The sequence below is a fragment of the Microtus ochrogaster genome, chromosome 5 (genome assembly GCF_000317375.1).
Source record: "Microtus ochrogaster isolate Prairie Vole_2 chromosome 5, MicOch1.0, whole genome shotgun sequence".
Taxonomy (NCBI): domain Eukaryota; kingdom Metazoa; phylum Chordata; class Mammalia; order Rodentia; family Cricetidae; genus Microtus; species Microtus ochrogaster.
Window position 1 is genome coordinate 14,909,815 of NC_022012.1, and position 16,941 is coordinate 14,926,755.

Sequence of the window (16,941 nt, forward strand, 5' to 3'; positions counted from 1 at the left end):
ATTCCCTTTTAAAAACAGTGTCTCACTGTGTAGCTCTAGCTGTCCTAGAACTTGCTATGTAGATGTGGCTGGCCTCAACTCCATACAGATCTACCTGCCTATGTCCCCACTCCACCCCCAGCCCACTAGAGCTGAGATTAAAGGGATACACCATGACCAGCTAAAGACAAAATAAATCTTTAAAATGCCTATTACACAAAGCTGTAGAGAAGAACACAGTTAAGTGCAAGAAACTGTTCTATAATGCTCAGCAAAGAAATTAAGTATGCAGGGGCTTAGACCAGCCTTATACCCTTGCCTAGAGTCCCGCAGTGAGGGGCTGGGATGTGGCTCAGTGGTAGAGCGCCTGCCTAGAATCCCCGGTGAGGGGCTGGGGTGTGGCTCAGTGGTAGAGCCCCTGCCTAGAATACTCAGTGAGGGGCTGGGGTGTGGCTCAGTGGTAGAGCCCCTGCCTAAAATCCCCCAGTGAGAGGCTGGGGTGTGGCTCAGTGGTAGAGCCCCTGCCTAGAATCCCCCAGTGAGGGGCTGGGGTGTGGCTCAGTAGTAGAGCCCCTGCCTAGAATCCCCCAGTGAGAGGCTGGGGTGTGGCTCAGTGGTAGAGCCCCTGCCTAGAATCCCCCAGTGAGGGGCTGGAGTGTGGCTCAGGGTAGAGCCCAGCCTAGACTCCCCAGCAAGGAGTTGGGGCATAGCTCTACACAGCACAACTGCTTTCTAACATTGAAAATCTCTGGTTCCACCTCCATATTGGGGGGTGGGGCAGCAACAGGGTACAGAGATGGGCAGGGAACAATTTAAGTAAGCCCTGTCTAATCACCTTCTCCCCTGCTGCTCCTGGGGGACCCTCATCCCCAGGCAGTCCCTCGGGTCCCTTTTGTCCTTCTGGACCATCCTCTCCTCTGGGACCTGGGAGTCCTGGGTTTCCCTGAAATTAAAAAGGAAAGATTGAGATAGTCATTCGTCCTTCCTACCCTGTCCACCCTCTACTTAACCCCAGCTCATTCACCCTGTGTCTTTCCCAAGCCCCCCTAGACCCTCACCACCCCTCAACTGGGAGCTGGTCTTACCCGGTCACCTTTTGGTCCCCCATCACCCTTGAAGCCAGGAAAGCCATCCTCTCCCTGGGGGAGAGATAGGAATTGAGATGGAGAAGAAGAGAGGAAAAGGAAGAAACCGGTAGTAGAAGAGAAAGAGGCTTTGGGGTAAGAGAAGTCAGGGCTTTAGGGAAGGGCCACAGCCAGGGCCTCTTTATGGGAGCTCCCTCTCTCCCCCCGCATGAACCCCTTCCTTCTCACCCTTTCTCCTTTCTCTCCTTGGAGACCTCGGTTGCCAGAGGTACCCTAAAAAATTTTAAAAGAGCTCTGTCTCCTTCCCTGCTTAAGGAAGGTTCTAGACATCCTCCTGTAACCTAAAATTGCTAAAACAGTTGCAAGACGTCTAGTGTGTGAGGAGCCATGGAGGAAATGGGCCTGTCTCCCCAGAGCCCCCCAGTGTGCTTGCTCAGCCTCCCCTACCCACTGCATGCCTGACAGCCACCACCCGCCCCAAGTTCATGTGCGTAGGGGGAACAAGGAAAGCTGAATCTCCATGCCATTCGTTTCTACTTCCTGAGGACACAGTGTCCACACAGTTCCTTCTGGCAGCAGAAAGAACATTCCAGAGTCCAGCCTCGTTCCGAAGGCAGGGGAGAGTTTCCCCATTGTGCTGGCCACAAGGAGACTCTGTGCCTGGTGACAGCACTATGCCGTGCATGCCCTGGACTGACTTCCTGCCTGCACCACACTGACAAACTGCTCTTGGCTCAGACCGGACTGGGCTCAGCTGAAGAATGAACTAGCGCTTGGAGCTGATGCAACTATGCGCTTGGAAACCGCAGGGCTTTCTGCAGCCCCACACTAATTCACTGGACCACAGCAAAGAAAGCTGTTGGCTGCCACTGGCCCCTCCCTTGGTTACAAAGTAACTAGATTCAGATACAACACAGGCTGCAGCCACAGTCCTCCACTTATCTGCAAAATAAACTAGGAAACCTCCAGGGATTGCTCCAAGGCCATAAGACCCAGCTCTTATCAGTGTTGCCTCCTCTATGCACGCGTCAACCTATGATAAAATCCAATTTATAAACTAGGCAAAGAAAAAGATGAGCAAAAGAAACTAGCAATAAAACAGAACCATCAGTATGCTATTTTTTCATTTGTTTATTTACTTTGTGGGTTCTTTGTAGGTTTTTTGTTTTGTTTTGTTTTGAGAGAGGAACTCTTGTTTTGTTTTGGGAACAGTAGTGTGCCCCCCCCCCAGGCTGGACTGTAATTCGCTGTGTAGACCAGGGTAGCCTAGAAAGCACAAAGATCTTCCTGTTTCTGTCTCCCAAGTGCTGGGGTGTTTTGTTTGTTTTTTCATTGTTTTCGACTCAGAGTCTCATTTAGACAGGGCTGGTTTCAAACTCACTAATAGCCAAGAGGGTGACACTGAACCCCCAAATCTTCTGTCTCCACTGCCTCAACACTAAGACAACAGGCACGCACCACCACACTGAGAGTCGAGGGTGCTGGGGATGAAACTTGGGGCTCCACACACTGCTAGGCATGCATTCTACCACCAACTGAGCTATAGCCCCAGCTGTAATTTGTATTTTGAGGCAGAGTGGCTTCAAACTTGTACAGCTGAGGCTGATTTTAAAATCCTGATCCTTACCAGGAGGCGATGGCCCACGCCTTTATCCCAGCACTCGGGAGGCAGAGGTAAGTGGATCTCTGTGAGTTCAAGGCCAGCCTGGTCTACAAAAATGAGTTCCAGGACAACCAGAGCAGAATAGTGAAACCCTGTCTCAAAAAAAAAACCAAAAACAAAACCTTATCCTCCTCCCTCAAGTACTGCAATTACAAGGTGCGTGTGTGAGAGAGAGTGTGTGAGTGTGTGTGTGTGAGAGAGTGTGTGTGCGTGAGTGTGTGTATGTTTTGTTAGTGTTTGGTTTGTGAGATAAGGTCTCAAAATACAACAATGCAATTCAGCCCTGGCTGGCCTAGAACTCGCCATATAGCCCAGGCTAGCCTCAGTCTTATAGCAATCTTCTTGCCTCTTGTGGGTCCACTGACAGGCGCTACCTCAGCTGGCACTAAATCGGTTTTCTGACACCCATGCTAACAAGCTATCTATCCTACCTCCAAGTCCTCCAGCGTTACCTACCTTCACACCCCGAGGTCCAGGATAGCCCAGAGGGCCTGCTGACCCTGGTGGACCCTGAAAGGAAAATAAGGCCAATGCTATCCAGTTCCACATCATCCCTGCTCCAGTATCCTCTGTCTCCTCACTGGCCCATGGCTACTTACTACTCCTCTTCCCCAGCCCAGCCACCCTCCTGGTCACTCACCTGAGCCCCCTTTTCTCCTGTGGGACCCTCAGGGCCTGGGTGACCCTGGTAGAAAAACACACCAACTCATCAAAGGCCAAAATTTGCCGTACAAATTTCCGAACCTTCCCCTTGTCCCAGCTCCTGGTTCTTACCGGGGGGCCCTCAGCTCCTGGGACACCTGGAATTCCGGGATTTCCAGGGGGACCCTGAAAGAGAAGGAACAGGAAGTGTAACCTGAGCGTCTCCAAGCCTGGACCCGAGGGCTCTACCCCACAACTCAGAGTGTGTCTGCAACACAGGCATCAGTCCCAGCTCTGCTCATGCTACTCATGACTCCAGTAAATCAGCTCGTCCTCCCTGAGCTGCTGATATAAAACTATGAGAAGGCTGGGGGTGTGGCTCAGGGGCAGGTCTCCGTCATCCCCCCCGCCCCCCATTGAGGAGCTGGGGAACAGCTCCACTGTAGAGAGCTTGCCTCTCATGCACAAGGCCCGGGTCCAGAGCCTAGAACCATAAAGGGATAAAGTGTAAGATATGCTAGGGTCAGCCAGGAGCTTCTCGTCTACAACCTTTTGTTTGTTCCTTTGCTTTATTTTATTTTATTCACTTTTTTAAACTTATTTACTGAGGCAAAGTTCTGCAGCCTTGCCCAGGCTAGTTTGCACCCTAAATTGCTGGGACTGCAGGGGTCTACACCTTTAAGATGCCTTTCTTTGAAAGAAAGTACATCCTGCTGGGTGTGGCAGGAATGCCTTTAATCCCAGCACTCTGGAAGCAGAGGCAGGAGGGTCTCCAGGTTCAAGACCAGCCTAGTCCACAGAGTGAGTTCTAGGAAAGCCAGGGGCTACAGAAAAATTTGTCTTCAAAGGCCAAAAAAAAAAAAAAAAAAAAAGGAAGAGAAAGAAAAAAAGAAACAAGAGGCTTCTGGGTTCCATGCCTCGTTGTGTCCACCTTGGGCCCTAGCAGATGTTTGCAGGAAGTGGGTCATTTTCCTGATTAATGATTGATGTGGAAGAGTCCAGCCCATCACGGGTGCTATCACCCTGAGCAGGCGTCCTGGGTTGCATAAGAAAGGAGGCTGAGCAGAGCTAATAAGCAGTTCTCCCCTCTGTGGCCTCTGCTTCAGTTCCTGACTCCAGATTCCTGCCTTGACTTCCCGCAATCCCATGGGAGAGTAAGTCAAATGAGCCCGCTGCTCCTCAAGTCATTGCTTCAGTGCAGCAACAGAGAAGCAAAGTAGGACGGACACACACACACAGATACACAGAGATACACACACACATACATCACACATACATGCATACACACATATACACACATACATACATACACACATATACACACATACACCACACATACATACACACACAAAGGTACACTCACGCACATGTGTGAGCGTGCACACACTAACACAGACACACACTTATACACACAAGTGTATCTGCCAGGGAAGCAAGCCACAGATGTGCAGAGAGACAAAGACAGAACACTCTGGTCCCTAGGAAGGGCTGTCCTGCCTTGGCATCTTGGGAGTCCCTTCTGTGGGGGCTTCTGTGCTAACAGTGGCTCCTCTGTCTGCCAGCCTTGGTGGGATTTTCCTGGAAACCCTCCCCCAACAATGCCACTCTGTCACTCTGGGCTGGCTTCTGGAATGTGACTATTCACCAGCAGGAAGTGCCTCAAAGGGGCCCTTGAGAGAAGCTTCTCCTGACGACATGAGAAAAGCCACTTACCTTTTCCCCGGGAATGCCAATGGGCCCCTGAGGGCCTGGAATCCCCTGGGATAAAAAGAGGGTGAAGAAATCATGAGAAGAGAGATGGGTAGCAAAACTGGGCAGAGGAGGACTGTGGCTTAACCGACCACCACACCCCCATTGTCAGGACAGAGGTCTTGAACCTGGGAGCCATGGTTTCCTTGCTGTCCTGGGGGACCTGGTTCTCCAGGAGGACCCTGTGGGGAGAGGGGTGGGTTCAGTGAAGCCAGGAGGGGTCAGGGTGTGGAGGATCACACAAAAGAGCGAGGGACGCTTACCACATTGCCTTTGGCACCTGGTGCACCGTCACTTCCGGTCACACCCTGTGAGGTTGGAGAATACGAGGACGGATCAGGGTCTGGGTACAAGCAACTAAGAAACATGTCGGAAAGGAAACAGCAGGCAACAGAAAGACTATTCCGGCTAGGGAGATGGCTCAGTGGGTAAAGGCACTTGCTGTACAAGCAAGAGGGTCTGAGTTCAAATTCCCAGACCCATGTAAAAGCCTGACAGGTAGCATTAGCTTTTGTAATCCCCTGCAGGGAGATGAGAAACTTGCAGGCCAGCTAGCCCCAAGGACACAGTAGAAAAACCACAGAAAAGCCCTCAGAAGGTGAAAAACACCAGCTCCTAACCATCCTCACACTTTCACACTGTTTGGTTTGCGTTGTGGTGCAGGCAATCACACTCACACACAGGACTGTTCACATCGTGCACAGAAAGAAACAGAGGGAGAGAGGGAAAGAGATCATCAGAGGTCCAGGTAGAGGCACTGCTGCCAAGTCTGATGACCTGGGTTTGATTCTAGGGACCCACACGGTGAAGGGAGAGGACCTGACCTCCACATGTGGGCCATGCAAACACACGCGCGCGCACACACTCACACACACCACAAATACGGGTGGTGGTGCAAAGGGAAGATGGGTAAGTATAAACACACAGGGAGCAGAGAGCCAGCAAGATTCTCACCGGGCGTCCCAGGGGTCCAGGGAGGCCTCTGGGGCCAATCAGACCTCGGGGACCCTGCAAGGAAGGGGTCACATAATCCCAGCATCAGGGGTATATACTCTTAAAACTTTCATGGCCCAAAGGAATTCCTCCCATCCCCTCCACAAGCAAAGGAGTCTGGGGTCTCCCAATACTCACCGGCTCTCCAGCCTGGCCGGTGGGTCCTGGAGGTCCTTGCAGGCCCTGTGGAAAGTGTCATCATTATTCGGAGTGGGGAAGTACAGCCCCTTTCAGAGTCAGTCTGATGTCTCCATATTTCTGCAGACTGAACTCACAGATGCAAGGCCTCAACTTACCACCTCACATCCTAACCCTAAAGCTAGCTCTCAGCGCCAAAGCTGACCTGCAGAGGTCGCTGGGGCTCCCTGCTCCTCCAACAGGTCCCAGTCAGTCCCCAGAAACCATTTAGTCTGTTTCTGTTTAATTGGTTTTTGGTTTTTTTTTTTTTTTTTAATAATAAGAATAGAAGTCAGGGCTTCATATATGGTAGGCAGGCAAATGCTCCACCACTGAGCCACACCCCAACCCCTCACTGGGGGACACTAGGCAGGGGCTCCACCACTGAGCCATAGCCCCAGCCCCTCACTGGGGAATTCTAGGCAAGTGTTCCACAGCATCTCACCAAAGAATTCTATCCTAGGGTTCTACCAATGAGCCATTTTCCCAGCATGCTGAGGGATTCTAGGCAAGAGCTCTCCTGCTGAGCCATCACCCAAGCCCTTGTTCCTCAGGTTTCTGAACCTCCAAACCAGCCTTATTCCTAAACCTTCCTCCAACTTTACCTTCTCACCGTCCTCTCCTGGGGGACCAGGTTGCCCTACATGTCCAAAGTCACCCTAGAGCAGAGGAGGGGGAGGACATTGGAATGGATTAGCACGTGCAGGACCCACACACTGGACACTCACTCCAGTGTGGGGACAGGGTATGAAGCTCCGGTGTGGGACAAGGGCATGGATATGGGAGGGGCCCCTCACATACTCACCCTCTGGCCCTTCTCACCAGGCAGCCCTGGAAGGCCATCGAAGCCCCGGTCACCCTGTGGGAAGAGACAACGGCTGCATTGAACCCTTGATCCTGACACCCTCCACCCCCAACCTGGCCCCATCACCCACCTTAGGTCCTGTGTCTCCTGGGAGACCCCGAGCCCCATCTGCTCCAGCTCGGCCCTATGAAGAAAGTGAGGCCAAAGTCAAGGACAAATGACAGGTGTGTACTGCCTTTCACTGACCCCTTTCCCAGGGGGACTTTCCCTTTCTGGTTTTGTTTTGTTTTTGTTGAGGTAGGCTCTCGCTGTGTCGCCCCGGTTGGCCTGGTACTCACTGTAGTCATGTGCCACCACACCGGGCTAGTATTTTCATTTAAAAGCACTTCTTATTTGTTTGTGTTTGTTACTATCTGTGTGTGAGCGAGCACACACTCACAAGTGGCTCACACGTGGAGGTCAGAGGACAACTTTCAGAAGTCGGTTCTCTCCTCCCACCAGGTGAGTCTCGGGATTGAGCTCTGGTCACTAGACCCGGCAGTAAGCACCTCACCTTCTGTAGAAGTTAAAGGATGACCTTGAACTTCTGACTCTCCTGCCTCGCATCCCCAGTCCTGGGGTTGCAGGTGTCTTTTTATATGCTGTGCACCTCAAGCTGATCCCGCATACACCTCAGACCCCAGACCAAGCATTCCGCCTGTTCTCAGGTCCGCTAGAAGCTATGACGTGCCAAATCCTTCTCCACGCACTGCCTGCCTTCAACGCTCGGGTCCCTCTGATAACAGGGGAAGACTCAGAGGGTGAGAAAGCATAATTTAAGAACTTAGAAGTTACTCACTGTCTTGCCTTCCCGGCCAGGAGGCCCAGGAGGGCCCTGTAATCCTCGGGGACCCTATGATGGGAAATAAGAAGAAAGGATTAAAAAGGAAGGCTTATGATTTTTTTTTTTTTGGAGACAGTGTTTCACACCATGTGACTCTGGTGGACCTAGAACTCACTATGTAGACCAGGCTGGCCTTGAATTCACAGAGATTTGCCTGCTTCTGCCTACTGAATGCTGGGATTAAAGGTATATACGACCACACCCAGTTTGTTTTATTTATTCTTGAGACAGGGTCTCAGAAAACCCAGTCTGGCCTTGACCACCTGATCCTCTGAATCTTCACCCCCACCCTGGGGCTGGGATGACAGCTGCACAGCCATTCCTGGTTTACGTGGTATTGAGGCTGTAACCCAGGGTTTCATGTATGCTAGACAAGTGCTTTCCCAGCTGAGCCCCAACCTCTAGCTCAGGACCTATTTTAAATCATTCGCTAGGAGGGGCAATAATTTCAAAGGTATATTTTTATTCCTTTTGTTATTTTCTTCAACCAGCATTTTATCCTATATCCTTAGGAGGAAGTTTTCCTGTCTAATCCATCCCCCACCCCTCACATCCCTCCAATCTCACCTGTGGCCCTACTTCTCCTGATTCACCTTTCAGACCTGGATATCCAGGAAGGCCCTTGGGGGACAAAAGATGGAGGAACACGGCTTGAGCAAGGTGGCTGTCTGGCATGGGTGCATCCCTCTCCCCAATGCAGACCCCTTACTCACCACAGGGCCCGGGCGCCCAGTGAGTCCCACTGGACCAGGGGGTCCTTTCATGGAGAGCTGGAAAGACAGACAGAAGCGAGGGTCCCCCATGAGACCACAGAATCATTGCTATAGTTAGAGCGAGCCTCCTGCATGAGACCACAGAATCATTGCTATAGTTAGAGCGAGCCTCCTGCATGAGACCACAGAATCATTGCTATGGTTAGAGCGAGCCTCCCCCATTCGCAGGTTGTAAATTTGTCCCCCGTTTCATATGTTGATAACACTTCGAGGAAGATTGAAATTGGATGAAATCAGAGGGGTGGGGTAGCCATAATGGCAATCAGTACCTTTATGAGAGTAAGGTCTCGTCCTAGAACATTTACAATGCACTCAACCAAGAGGCAGAGTTCTGCTCTGGGAACCATAAGCCTTAATCAGCTGTTCTTCATAAACCACCCAGGCTCAGGATTTCACCATAACAACAGAAACTCACAGCAAGCATCTTCGGGAGGGAGGTCCTCTGTATCCCGAGCAGGCGTACATGAACCTTTATTTCTGCCATCCCTCACATGGCACACTCACCTGAGCCTGCTGCAGTATTGCCTGCGCCTGGGCCTGCTGGAAAGACACTGGGGGGCCTTTCGATGAGCTGCTCGCCAGAGGGAACTGAGGAGCAACCAGCGATAGTGAGTAGAGGTCCAGAGAAAGGCACCCGGCCAGAACTCCACTCCCCAAGCACGGGGCACCCCCCTCCTTACCGGCATCATAATTACGGTGCCAGGTAGACCCCGGATTCCATCAACACCTGGAATTCCTGGGAGGCCAGCAGGACCCTGAGAGAGGGAGGGAGACAGAGGGATGAACAGAACTGAGGTGGGGGTGGGAGACAGAAAAGGAGAGGGAAGAGAGAGGGAGAGACCCAAAGAAGACAGGGAGACGGGAACAGAGAGAGAGAGAGAAAGAATCTGAGGAGGAAGAGAGAAGGGGGCAGAGAGAGGGAGACAGCGACAAAGGTGACGTGAGAGAGATGGGGGGAGAACGGCAGAAATGGATGAACAAGGGAGACAGACACGGATGTAGGAGACAGGTGTGCACTCATGGAGGCTGGAGGGATGACTCAGCAGTTAGGAGCCCTTGATGTATGATCGTGAGGACTGGAGTTCGGATCCTAGTGCCCAAGTGACAAGCCAAGCATCCCACAAAGGAATGCAACACAGTTTTCAGAGATCCAAAGCCCCCTCCGGTCTCTGGACGTGCACAGGTATGGGCACACGCATATTCATAGACACTCACTCACTTGCACGTGCACACACATGCACGCACACATACAGACATAAATAAGGGCACATGCCGTGCCGCCTGGTGGCCTGATTTGATCCCTCGGATCCACATGGTGGAAGGAGAGAACTGACTTCCGCAAGGCGTCCTGTGCCCTCCACTCAAGTGCCGGGGTAACTGCCACCACCCGACTTATGCGTACACACATGCACACACACACACAGAGAAAAAGATAAATTAAAACATCATAAAATATTTAAAGACACACAAAGCAGGCCTGAGGAGAAACGTGGGATAGTTCCCAGTAACCAGTGGAAGGTGAGAGAGAAGGTTCACAGATGGGGTCAGAGTCACTTCAGGGACAGTGCTCCTGACTCCAGTCCCCACACCCACACACTCAAGTCTTCACACTCCCAACCTGAAGCCCCACCCCTGCAAAGGGGTGCACTCAGTGGGGAGTCTCTTACCGGTAGACCTCGGTCCCCAGGGAATCCTGGAGGGCCAGGAGGACCTGAAGGACCAGATATTCCCTGTGAAGACAGAGAAAAAAGAAGTCTCAGGAGATATAAAATTTGAGCTTGGCTGGCTTCTTACCCACCTTGTAACTTTGACCTCAGGCAGACTTCCCTGCACTCTCTGCCTTTTAGCCAGCTCCTCCATGGCCTGTGACCTGGACCACCCTGAACTTCACACCATAGACCTCTTTTTTCACATATCTTTTGGTGCTGACTATCCAATGACCTCCAGGCAACACTATAATCTAAGTGCTCTCTGTGCACACCTATGACCCCAGCACAGGAGGCTGAGGCAGGAAGATCAAGAGACGGATTACAGTCAGGCAGTGGTGGCACACAACTTTAATCCCAGCACTCAGGAGGCAGAGGCAGGAGGATCTCTGTGAGTTCGAGGCCAGCCTGGTCTACAGAGTGAATTCCAGGACAGGCTCCAAAGCTACAAAGAAACCCTGTCTTGAAAACCCAAAAGGTGGGGGCGGGAATGCAGTCTGGGCTACACAGTGAGATTGAGCTCAGCCTGGGCTTTATAAAGAGGACAGAGGAGAGTGAGGGCAGCTACATAGCATCTAGCCACATAGCTGATTTGTACACGGACTCTAGAAGGGGGTGGGACTAGGACAGTACTCACCCGGGGTCCTGGGGCTCCTGCAGGTCCCTCGAAGTGCTGTCCCTGGAGGGAAAAATTAGTGTGAACCCTGTTCTCACGAGGCCCCCAACCTCCTCCCCCCATCCTCTTACCCGCTCTATTCTCGCAGGCTCTCCTTTTTCTCCCTTTTCTCCAGCACCCTGGGGACAGTGGGCAGAGAGGAGATGTGAATCCAACCCCTGACTCCAATGTGGAAGGAGACAACTGTCTTCTGAAAGTCGCCCAGGTGAAGGGCGTCAACTCCAAAGATCCTTATCACATAGCTCGGCCTCTTCCCCAGTGAGGCTGGCACCTTGCTCAACCCTGTGGCCACCCACAGGTAACGCATGGAGTCAGTGAGTGTGTGACACCCGTATGGCAAGTGAGTTACAACACTTGACACACATGATGACTTATCTTCATTGCGTTTGACAGGGCTTCTCTGTATAGCCCTGGCTATCATGGATCTCACTCTGTAGACCAGGCTGGCCTCAAACTCAGAGATCTGCCTGCCTCTGCCTCCCAAGTGCTGGGATTAAAGGTGTGCACCGCCAAAGGCAACAGGATTTGAAATTGCCTCAGAGAGGCCAGGTGTGGTGGCAAACGCTTTAATCCCAGCACTTGCTGCTGGAGGTGGATGTGATGGGGAACATTGTCACCTCAACAGGCTCTAGACCCATCTAAAACAAGTCGCTTGGCACGCCTGTGGCTGAGGCAGGTGGCTCTCTGGACGTTTGAAGGCATCTGGGTCTACATAGCACATTGCAGGATAACCAGGGCTATATAATAAGAGCCTTCTCAAAACTAAAATTAAATTTAAAAAAAAGCCAGGCGGTGGTGGTGCACACCTTTAGTTGCAGCACTCAGGAGGCAGAGACAGGTGGATCTCTGTGAGTTTAAGGCCAGTCTGGTCTACAGAATGAATTCTAGGACAAGGTCCAAAGCTACAGAGAAACCCTGTCTCAAAAATAATAAAAATAAAATAATAAAATAATTAAAAACAACAACAAACTGAAACCACCTAGGAGATTGGTGAGATACCACTGTGGGTGTGCTCAGGTGTTTCCAGAGAGAATACACTGAGGGAGGCATCCAGGGGGAAGAAGAAAGCCAGCAGAGAATCAGCACTCCCCAGTTACTGCATCCCCTTCTCCCGGAACTGAACCCCTCCACCACATCCTCCCATCTCTATGATGCCCCCTCCACCACATCCTCCATCTCTATGATGCCCCCTCCACCACATCCTCCATCTCTATGATGTCCCCATCCACTACATCCTCCATCTCTATGATGCCCCCTCCACCACATCCTCCATCTCTATGATGCCCCCTCCACCACATCCTCCCATCTCTGTGATGCCCCCTCCACCACATCCTCCCATCTCTATGATGCTCTCCTCAAATGCATGAGACCTGGCAACTGTGGACTGATCCCTCTGAAATGTGAGCCAAACAGTCCTCTCCTCCCACCAGTTGTTTCTATCAAGTATTTTGTCACTACATCAAGCAAAGTAACAAACAGGACAAGAAGTCAAGAAGTCAGCATTGGTCTCAGCTCCAACTCCTACTCCGCCAGCACCAAGGAGAACCAGACTGCCCCTCTAGACACTTCCACCCAAAGCTTTGACTTAGACACTATCTCTGTGCTCAGGAGACATCCCAAGCCTTTCTCCCCAACCTAGATGGGCTCCCCTGAGCTCTAGAATCTTCTAGTCATCCCTGGTTTGAAATCTTACTTGAATGTCAAACATTACAAATTCAAGACCCCCAGAGGTACTTGGCTCTCTACTTTGTCCTGAAGCTCACTTGATGTCCTGCCACACAGCTGCCTTTCTCTGCTTCCTGCACTACTTTCCTTGCTGAGTCAAAAACCAAAAAACAAAATAACTAGACAAGAAGCAATCTAATTGTGGAAGAGCTTGCTTCAGCTTACCCTTTGAGGGGAAACATCATCACAGCATGGAAGGCGCCATGAGGCAGCTGGTCATGTTGTAGCCACAGCCATGAAGGCAAGAGCCTAAGTACTGGTACTCGCTCCCTTCCTCCTTTCAATTCAGTAGGAGACCCAGAGCTGGCGCCACCCACATTTAGGGTGGGTCATCCCTCATTTAATCTAGTCTAGATAATACCTCACAGACCTTCCCAGAGGCTTGTGTCTTCCATGAGCCTGTTGAGGTGACGAAGTTAACCAACACAAGCCCTCCAGCAACAAGAGCCAAGTATTCTTGCTAACACGACGTTTCCCCGCTGACTCTCTGGCTCCCTCTACTGTCCACTCAGCAGTCAGGGCGCTCAGGGAGCTAGAAGCAGGGTTCCACTGGAAGTCAAGTGGCTTCTCATCCTGTTTAGACTAAAAGAGCCAGTTGCATCACTGGTCTCTGTCACACAGTTGAGTGCTTGGTAAACATTTTCAATTGCAACTGCACCAGGGTCACACAAAAGCAGCTGACACAAGGCAGACACAGTCAAGAGAAAGCGGGTATTCACATCCATCTCCTGATCCAACCCCTCTAGACTCACAGGAAAGATCTGGAACTCAGTCTGTAAAGACTGCTCTGCTGCCCGGAACTTGGGGCCCATGGTGGGGTCACCTCCTTCTTCATCCTCCTCAGTAGCCTCAATCTCTGGAGTCCACAGCTCAGTTTCAGCATCAGAGTCAAACTCCTGCTAAGGATATTGAGAACTGTCATCACCTTCACCACCCCGCGCCCTGGCCCAGCACCATCAACTCCCCCACCAACCTGCAAGACAGTGGCATTTTGTCCAGTAGTCACAGTGGTGGTGATGGCCAAGGGAGTGGGAGTCGGAGGCCGATGGGGAACTGGCTTCTCTGTCTCAGGGGTATGGAGGAGAGTCTGCAGTAGGCATGGAAGGAGTGTCAGATGTGGAGCAAGGACAATCACGACAAAGAGGAGACAAAAGAAGAGCCAAGTCTCTCCCTCAGTGTTGCTTCCCACCAGTGGTGGAGGGGGAGGGGAGAAGGGCAAGTGCCCTGCACAACTGGTCCAAGGCAGCCAGAGGCGGAACCAGCTACAGAGGAACAGAACAGGGCCCCAAGTCTCTCAGGGCTGGGAGCAGAGCCCAGTGATTAAAGTCAAGAGCCAGCACTCAGGGCCAGACTCCCGGAAGCCCAACCTCACATGTCCTCTCTCAGGACAGCTCAGCAGTCAGCAGCCAGGCTGCAGCTCCTCCAGCCTGGACAGCTGCAGAAGAACTGGGTCAAGGCAGAGAAGGAAAGCCACGGGGTGTAGGTCAGAATCAGGGGCTGACGAGGGCATGTTACTCTTGGAATTCATGTGGAATAGAAAGATCTGGAACCAACATGTAGCTAACAGTCAGTGACCAACCCCTCCAACCAAGGACTTCAAGCAGTGACCCAACCAATGACTTTGGACCCACCTGTCAATAACCTACAAAATTAACCCAAATTATTCCAAGGATCAGTGACTGCTAAGTGAGCCCCACCTTCATGATTCCCACCAAAGGCTCCAAACAGATACCCTCCCATCCAGGGATCCGACTGTGACCCAAACCAGTGAAATCATCTAACAAAAATCACTATTTAGTGATCCCCGAAATAATGAGCCTTCTCTGGGGTCCCCAACCAATTATTCCACTAACAGTGACCCCATCATGTCTTCTAGTAATCTCCTTAACAAATAACCCTTCACCTTTAATCTTTAACTAGTGTGTTGATTCCTTCTAAGTCAACTTGAGCCAACCTAAATCCCCTGGCAAAGAGCTTCTGTAAGTGATTGTCTAGATCAGGCAGGCTGGTAGCGTGTCCCTGGGAAATTGCCTTGATTGTTAACTGATGTGGAAAGACCCAGCCCACTGTGGCTGGCACCTCCTAGGCAAGGGTTCTGAACAGTATAAGAAAAGCAAAAGCTAGCTGAGAGCAAGCAAGCAGGCAAGAATCCATGGGTTTATTCTCTCTCTGCTGTCACTCTGGATGCAACACTTGAAGCTGTTCCTCCTACTTCCCAAAAAGTCTTACAGACTGAGACTGTAAGATGAAATAAGCCCCTCTTTCCGCCAAGTTGCTTTGGGCCAGGATAGGTGTGGGACTTTTGCTTTTGTTTTCAAGTGTGTGTGTGTGTGTGTGTGTGTGTGTGTGTGTGTGTGTGTGTGCACTCACTGGAGCACCGCAAGTGCAGATCACTGACAGGGGCATCAGATCCCTTGGAACTGGAGCTACAGGCTGTCAGGATCCAGGTAAACGGGTGCTTAGAACTGAACCAAGTCTCCAATGCAAGAGCAGCAAGAGCTCCTGACTGCTGCACCCTCTCCCCAGCCCCTTGCTCAGGATATTTGAGCTCCTAACTGCTGCACCCTCTCTCCAGCCCCTTGCTCAGGATATTTGAGCTCCTAACTGCTGCACCATCTCTCCAGCCCCTTGCTCAGGATATTTGAGCTCCTAACTGCTGCACCCTCTCTCCAGCCCCTTGCTCAGGATATTTTAGTGCAGCAATAGGAATGGGACTGCATAGAATACTGTCCTCCAGGGCTATCCTTAATAGCTATTGCCATCTTCATGGAAAGCAACTATGACTATGAAAGACCCTCAAGACCCAGCCTGTGGCCACTCTCTTACAGAGGGAGGTGATGAGGAGGCCACTGGCCCCTCATCAGAGATTCCAACCACTCTCTCCCATACCCCTCTCCCCGCTGTCTGTAACTCTGCCCAGGCTGCACATGGTCTCCTGATCTCTGGAAAGCAAAGAGTACTGACGTGTAAGAAAGAGGACTCCAGCTGTGCAGCTAAGGGGAAAGTAAGCATCCACACTTAGGGTGACCGCTCAAGGGTCAGCCACACCCCTGTGTGTACCCTCACCTTAGCTCTGTAAGTACACCCCACCAAAACTAGATCCGAGTGGAATCGTGCCTTAGTTGGTCCTTAGTTCCCTATCTGTTGTCCATGTCTTCCCAGGAAAGTTCACCAACAAAGACCACCAAAATACCAACAGCCTCCTAGTGAGACCTCCCGCTAGGAGCTACCTACTGTTACCTCAGTGAACACTTCCTCAACCAGCAATACTAAACAGCACCCTCAGGAAGTGAGGGTGATCAGGATGTGACATCTGTCACCATGGACCTCCAGGCTGACTGGGCTGTTCTAGTTGGTGAGGCAGGTGTCCCCTTCCTCCCTCCCTGCTCCATGTGTGTATCTCCTGAAATTAAAGTTCAAAGTGGATGACCTTCCCTGAAGGGGTATGGGAGTGTCTCAGGATGAGTTCCCAGATGGAGCCCTCACCAATGACCCTCAGCAGTGAACCCCACACACTGGCACAATAACCATGCAGCTGTAACCAGTTACCCCACCTGATGAACACCCTACTGTTAAGAACACATCATGAACCTCATCGTCGTTAGGTCCTCTTGTGTTCAGGGGTGTCTCCTCCAGCTCCTCCCGACTGGAATAGACATGGGGGAGCCCCTGATGCAGGACCTGGCATCACCCTTGGCTGAGAGAACCAAACCTCAGGTGTCAGGCCCTGAGGACCAACACAAAGATGAGGGACCAGAGATGGGTGATCAGGAAGCAAAGAGAGAGAGAGGTCTCAGATTCTTACCTGGTTCTCGGGGGCACCAGGGGTTGGGCTCAGCCTTGAGGCCTCCTTGTTCTTTTTCTTTCTTCCCTTCCCCTTCCGACCCCGCCCCTTCTTCTTTCCTTTGCCCTTGCGACGAGGGGTGGTTGTTTCCGGTTCATCCCTGGGGACCTGAGGAAAGGGTTCTAGTCAGGACTAAAGACTCTCCCCCCAGCCGGGCGGTGGTGGCGCACGCCTTTAATCCCAGCACTCGGGAGGCAGAGGCAGGTGGATCTCTGTGAGTTCGAGACCAGCCTGGTCTACA

At 51.7% G+C, this 16,941-nt stretch overlaps 1 protein-coding gene across 2 annotated transcripts in view; it reads right to left on the reverse strand.

Moving 5' to 3' along the window:
• Positions 1–16,941, reverse strand: part of Col5a3 (collagen type V alpha 3 chain) — a 48,160-nt gene that overhangs the window by 24,361 nt on the left and 6,858 nt on the right. Inside the window, exons 6-30 of one of the 2 annotated variants that reach the window (XM_013346312.2) lie at positions 16,662–16,808; positions 13,830–13,943; positions 13,609–13,752; positions 11,203–11,250; positions 11,093–11,134; positions 10,417–10,479; positions 9,430–9,504; positions 9,254–9,337; positions 8,690–8,746; positions 8,544–8,597; positions 7,932–7,985; positions 7,224–7,277; positions 7,094–7,147; positions 6,894–6,947; positions 6,250–6,294; positions 6,073–6,126; positions 5,382–5,426; positions 5,247–5,300; positions 5,083–5,127; positions 3,502–3,555; positions 3,368–3,412; positions 3,184–3,237; positions 1,293–1,337; positions 1,065–1,118; positions 815–922 (exon numbers count right to left, since the gene is read on the reverse strand). In XM_013346312.2, the coding sequence (XP_013201766.1) occupies positions 815–922; positions 1,065–1,118; positions 1,293–1,337; positions 3,184–3,237; positions 3,368–3,412; positions 3,502–3,555; positions 5,083–5,127; positions 5,247–5,300; positions 5,382–5,426; positions 6,073–6,126; positions 6,250–6,294; positions 6,894–6,947; positions 7,094–7,147; positions 7,224–7,277; positions 7,932–7,985; positions 8,544–8,597; positions 8,690–8,746; positions 9,254–9,337; positions 9,430–9,504; positions 10,417–10,479; positions 11,093–11,134; positions 11,203–11,250; positions 13,609–13,752; positions 13,830–13,943; positions 16,662–16,808 (1,647 nt within the window). Of the gene's footprint in view, positions 1–814; positions 923–1,064; positions 1,119–1,292; positions 1,338–3,183; positions 3,238–3,367; positions 3,413–3,501; positions 3,556–5,082; positions 5,128–5,246; positions 5,301–5,381; positions 5,427–6,072; positions 6,127–6,249; positions 6,295–6,893; positions 6,948–7,093; positions 7,148–7,223; positions 7,278–7,931; positions 7,986–8,543; positions 8,598–8,689; positions 8,747–9,253; positions 9,338–9,429; positions 9,505–10,416; positions 10,480–11,092; positions 11,135–11,202; positions 11,251–13,608; positions 13,756–13,829; positions 13,944–16,661; positions 16,809–16,941 lie in introns of both variants that reach the window. The other variant, XM_026779362.1, reaches the window with a different exon arrangement.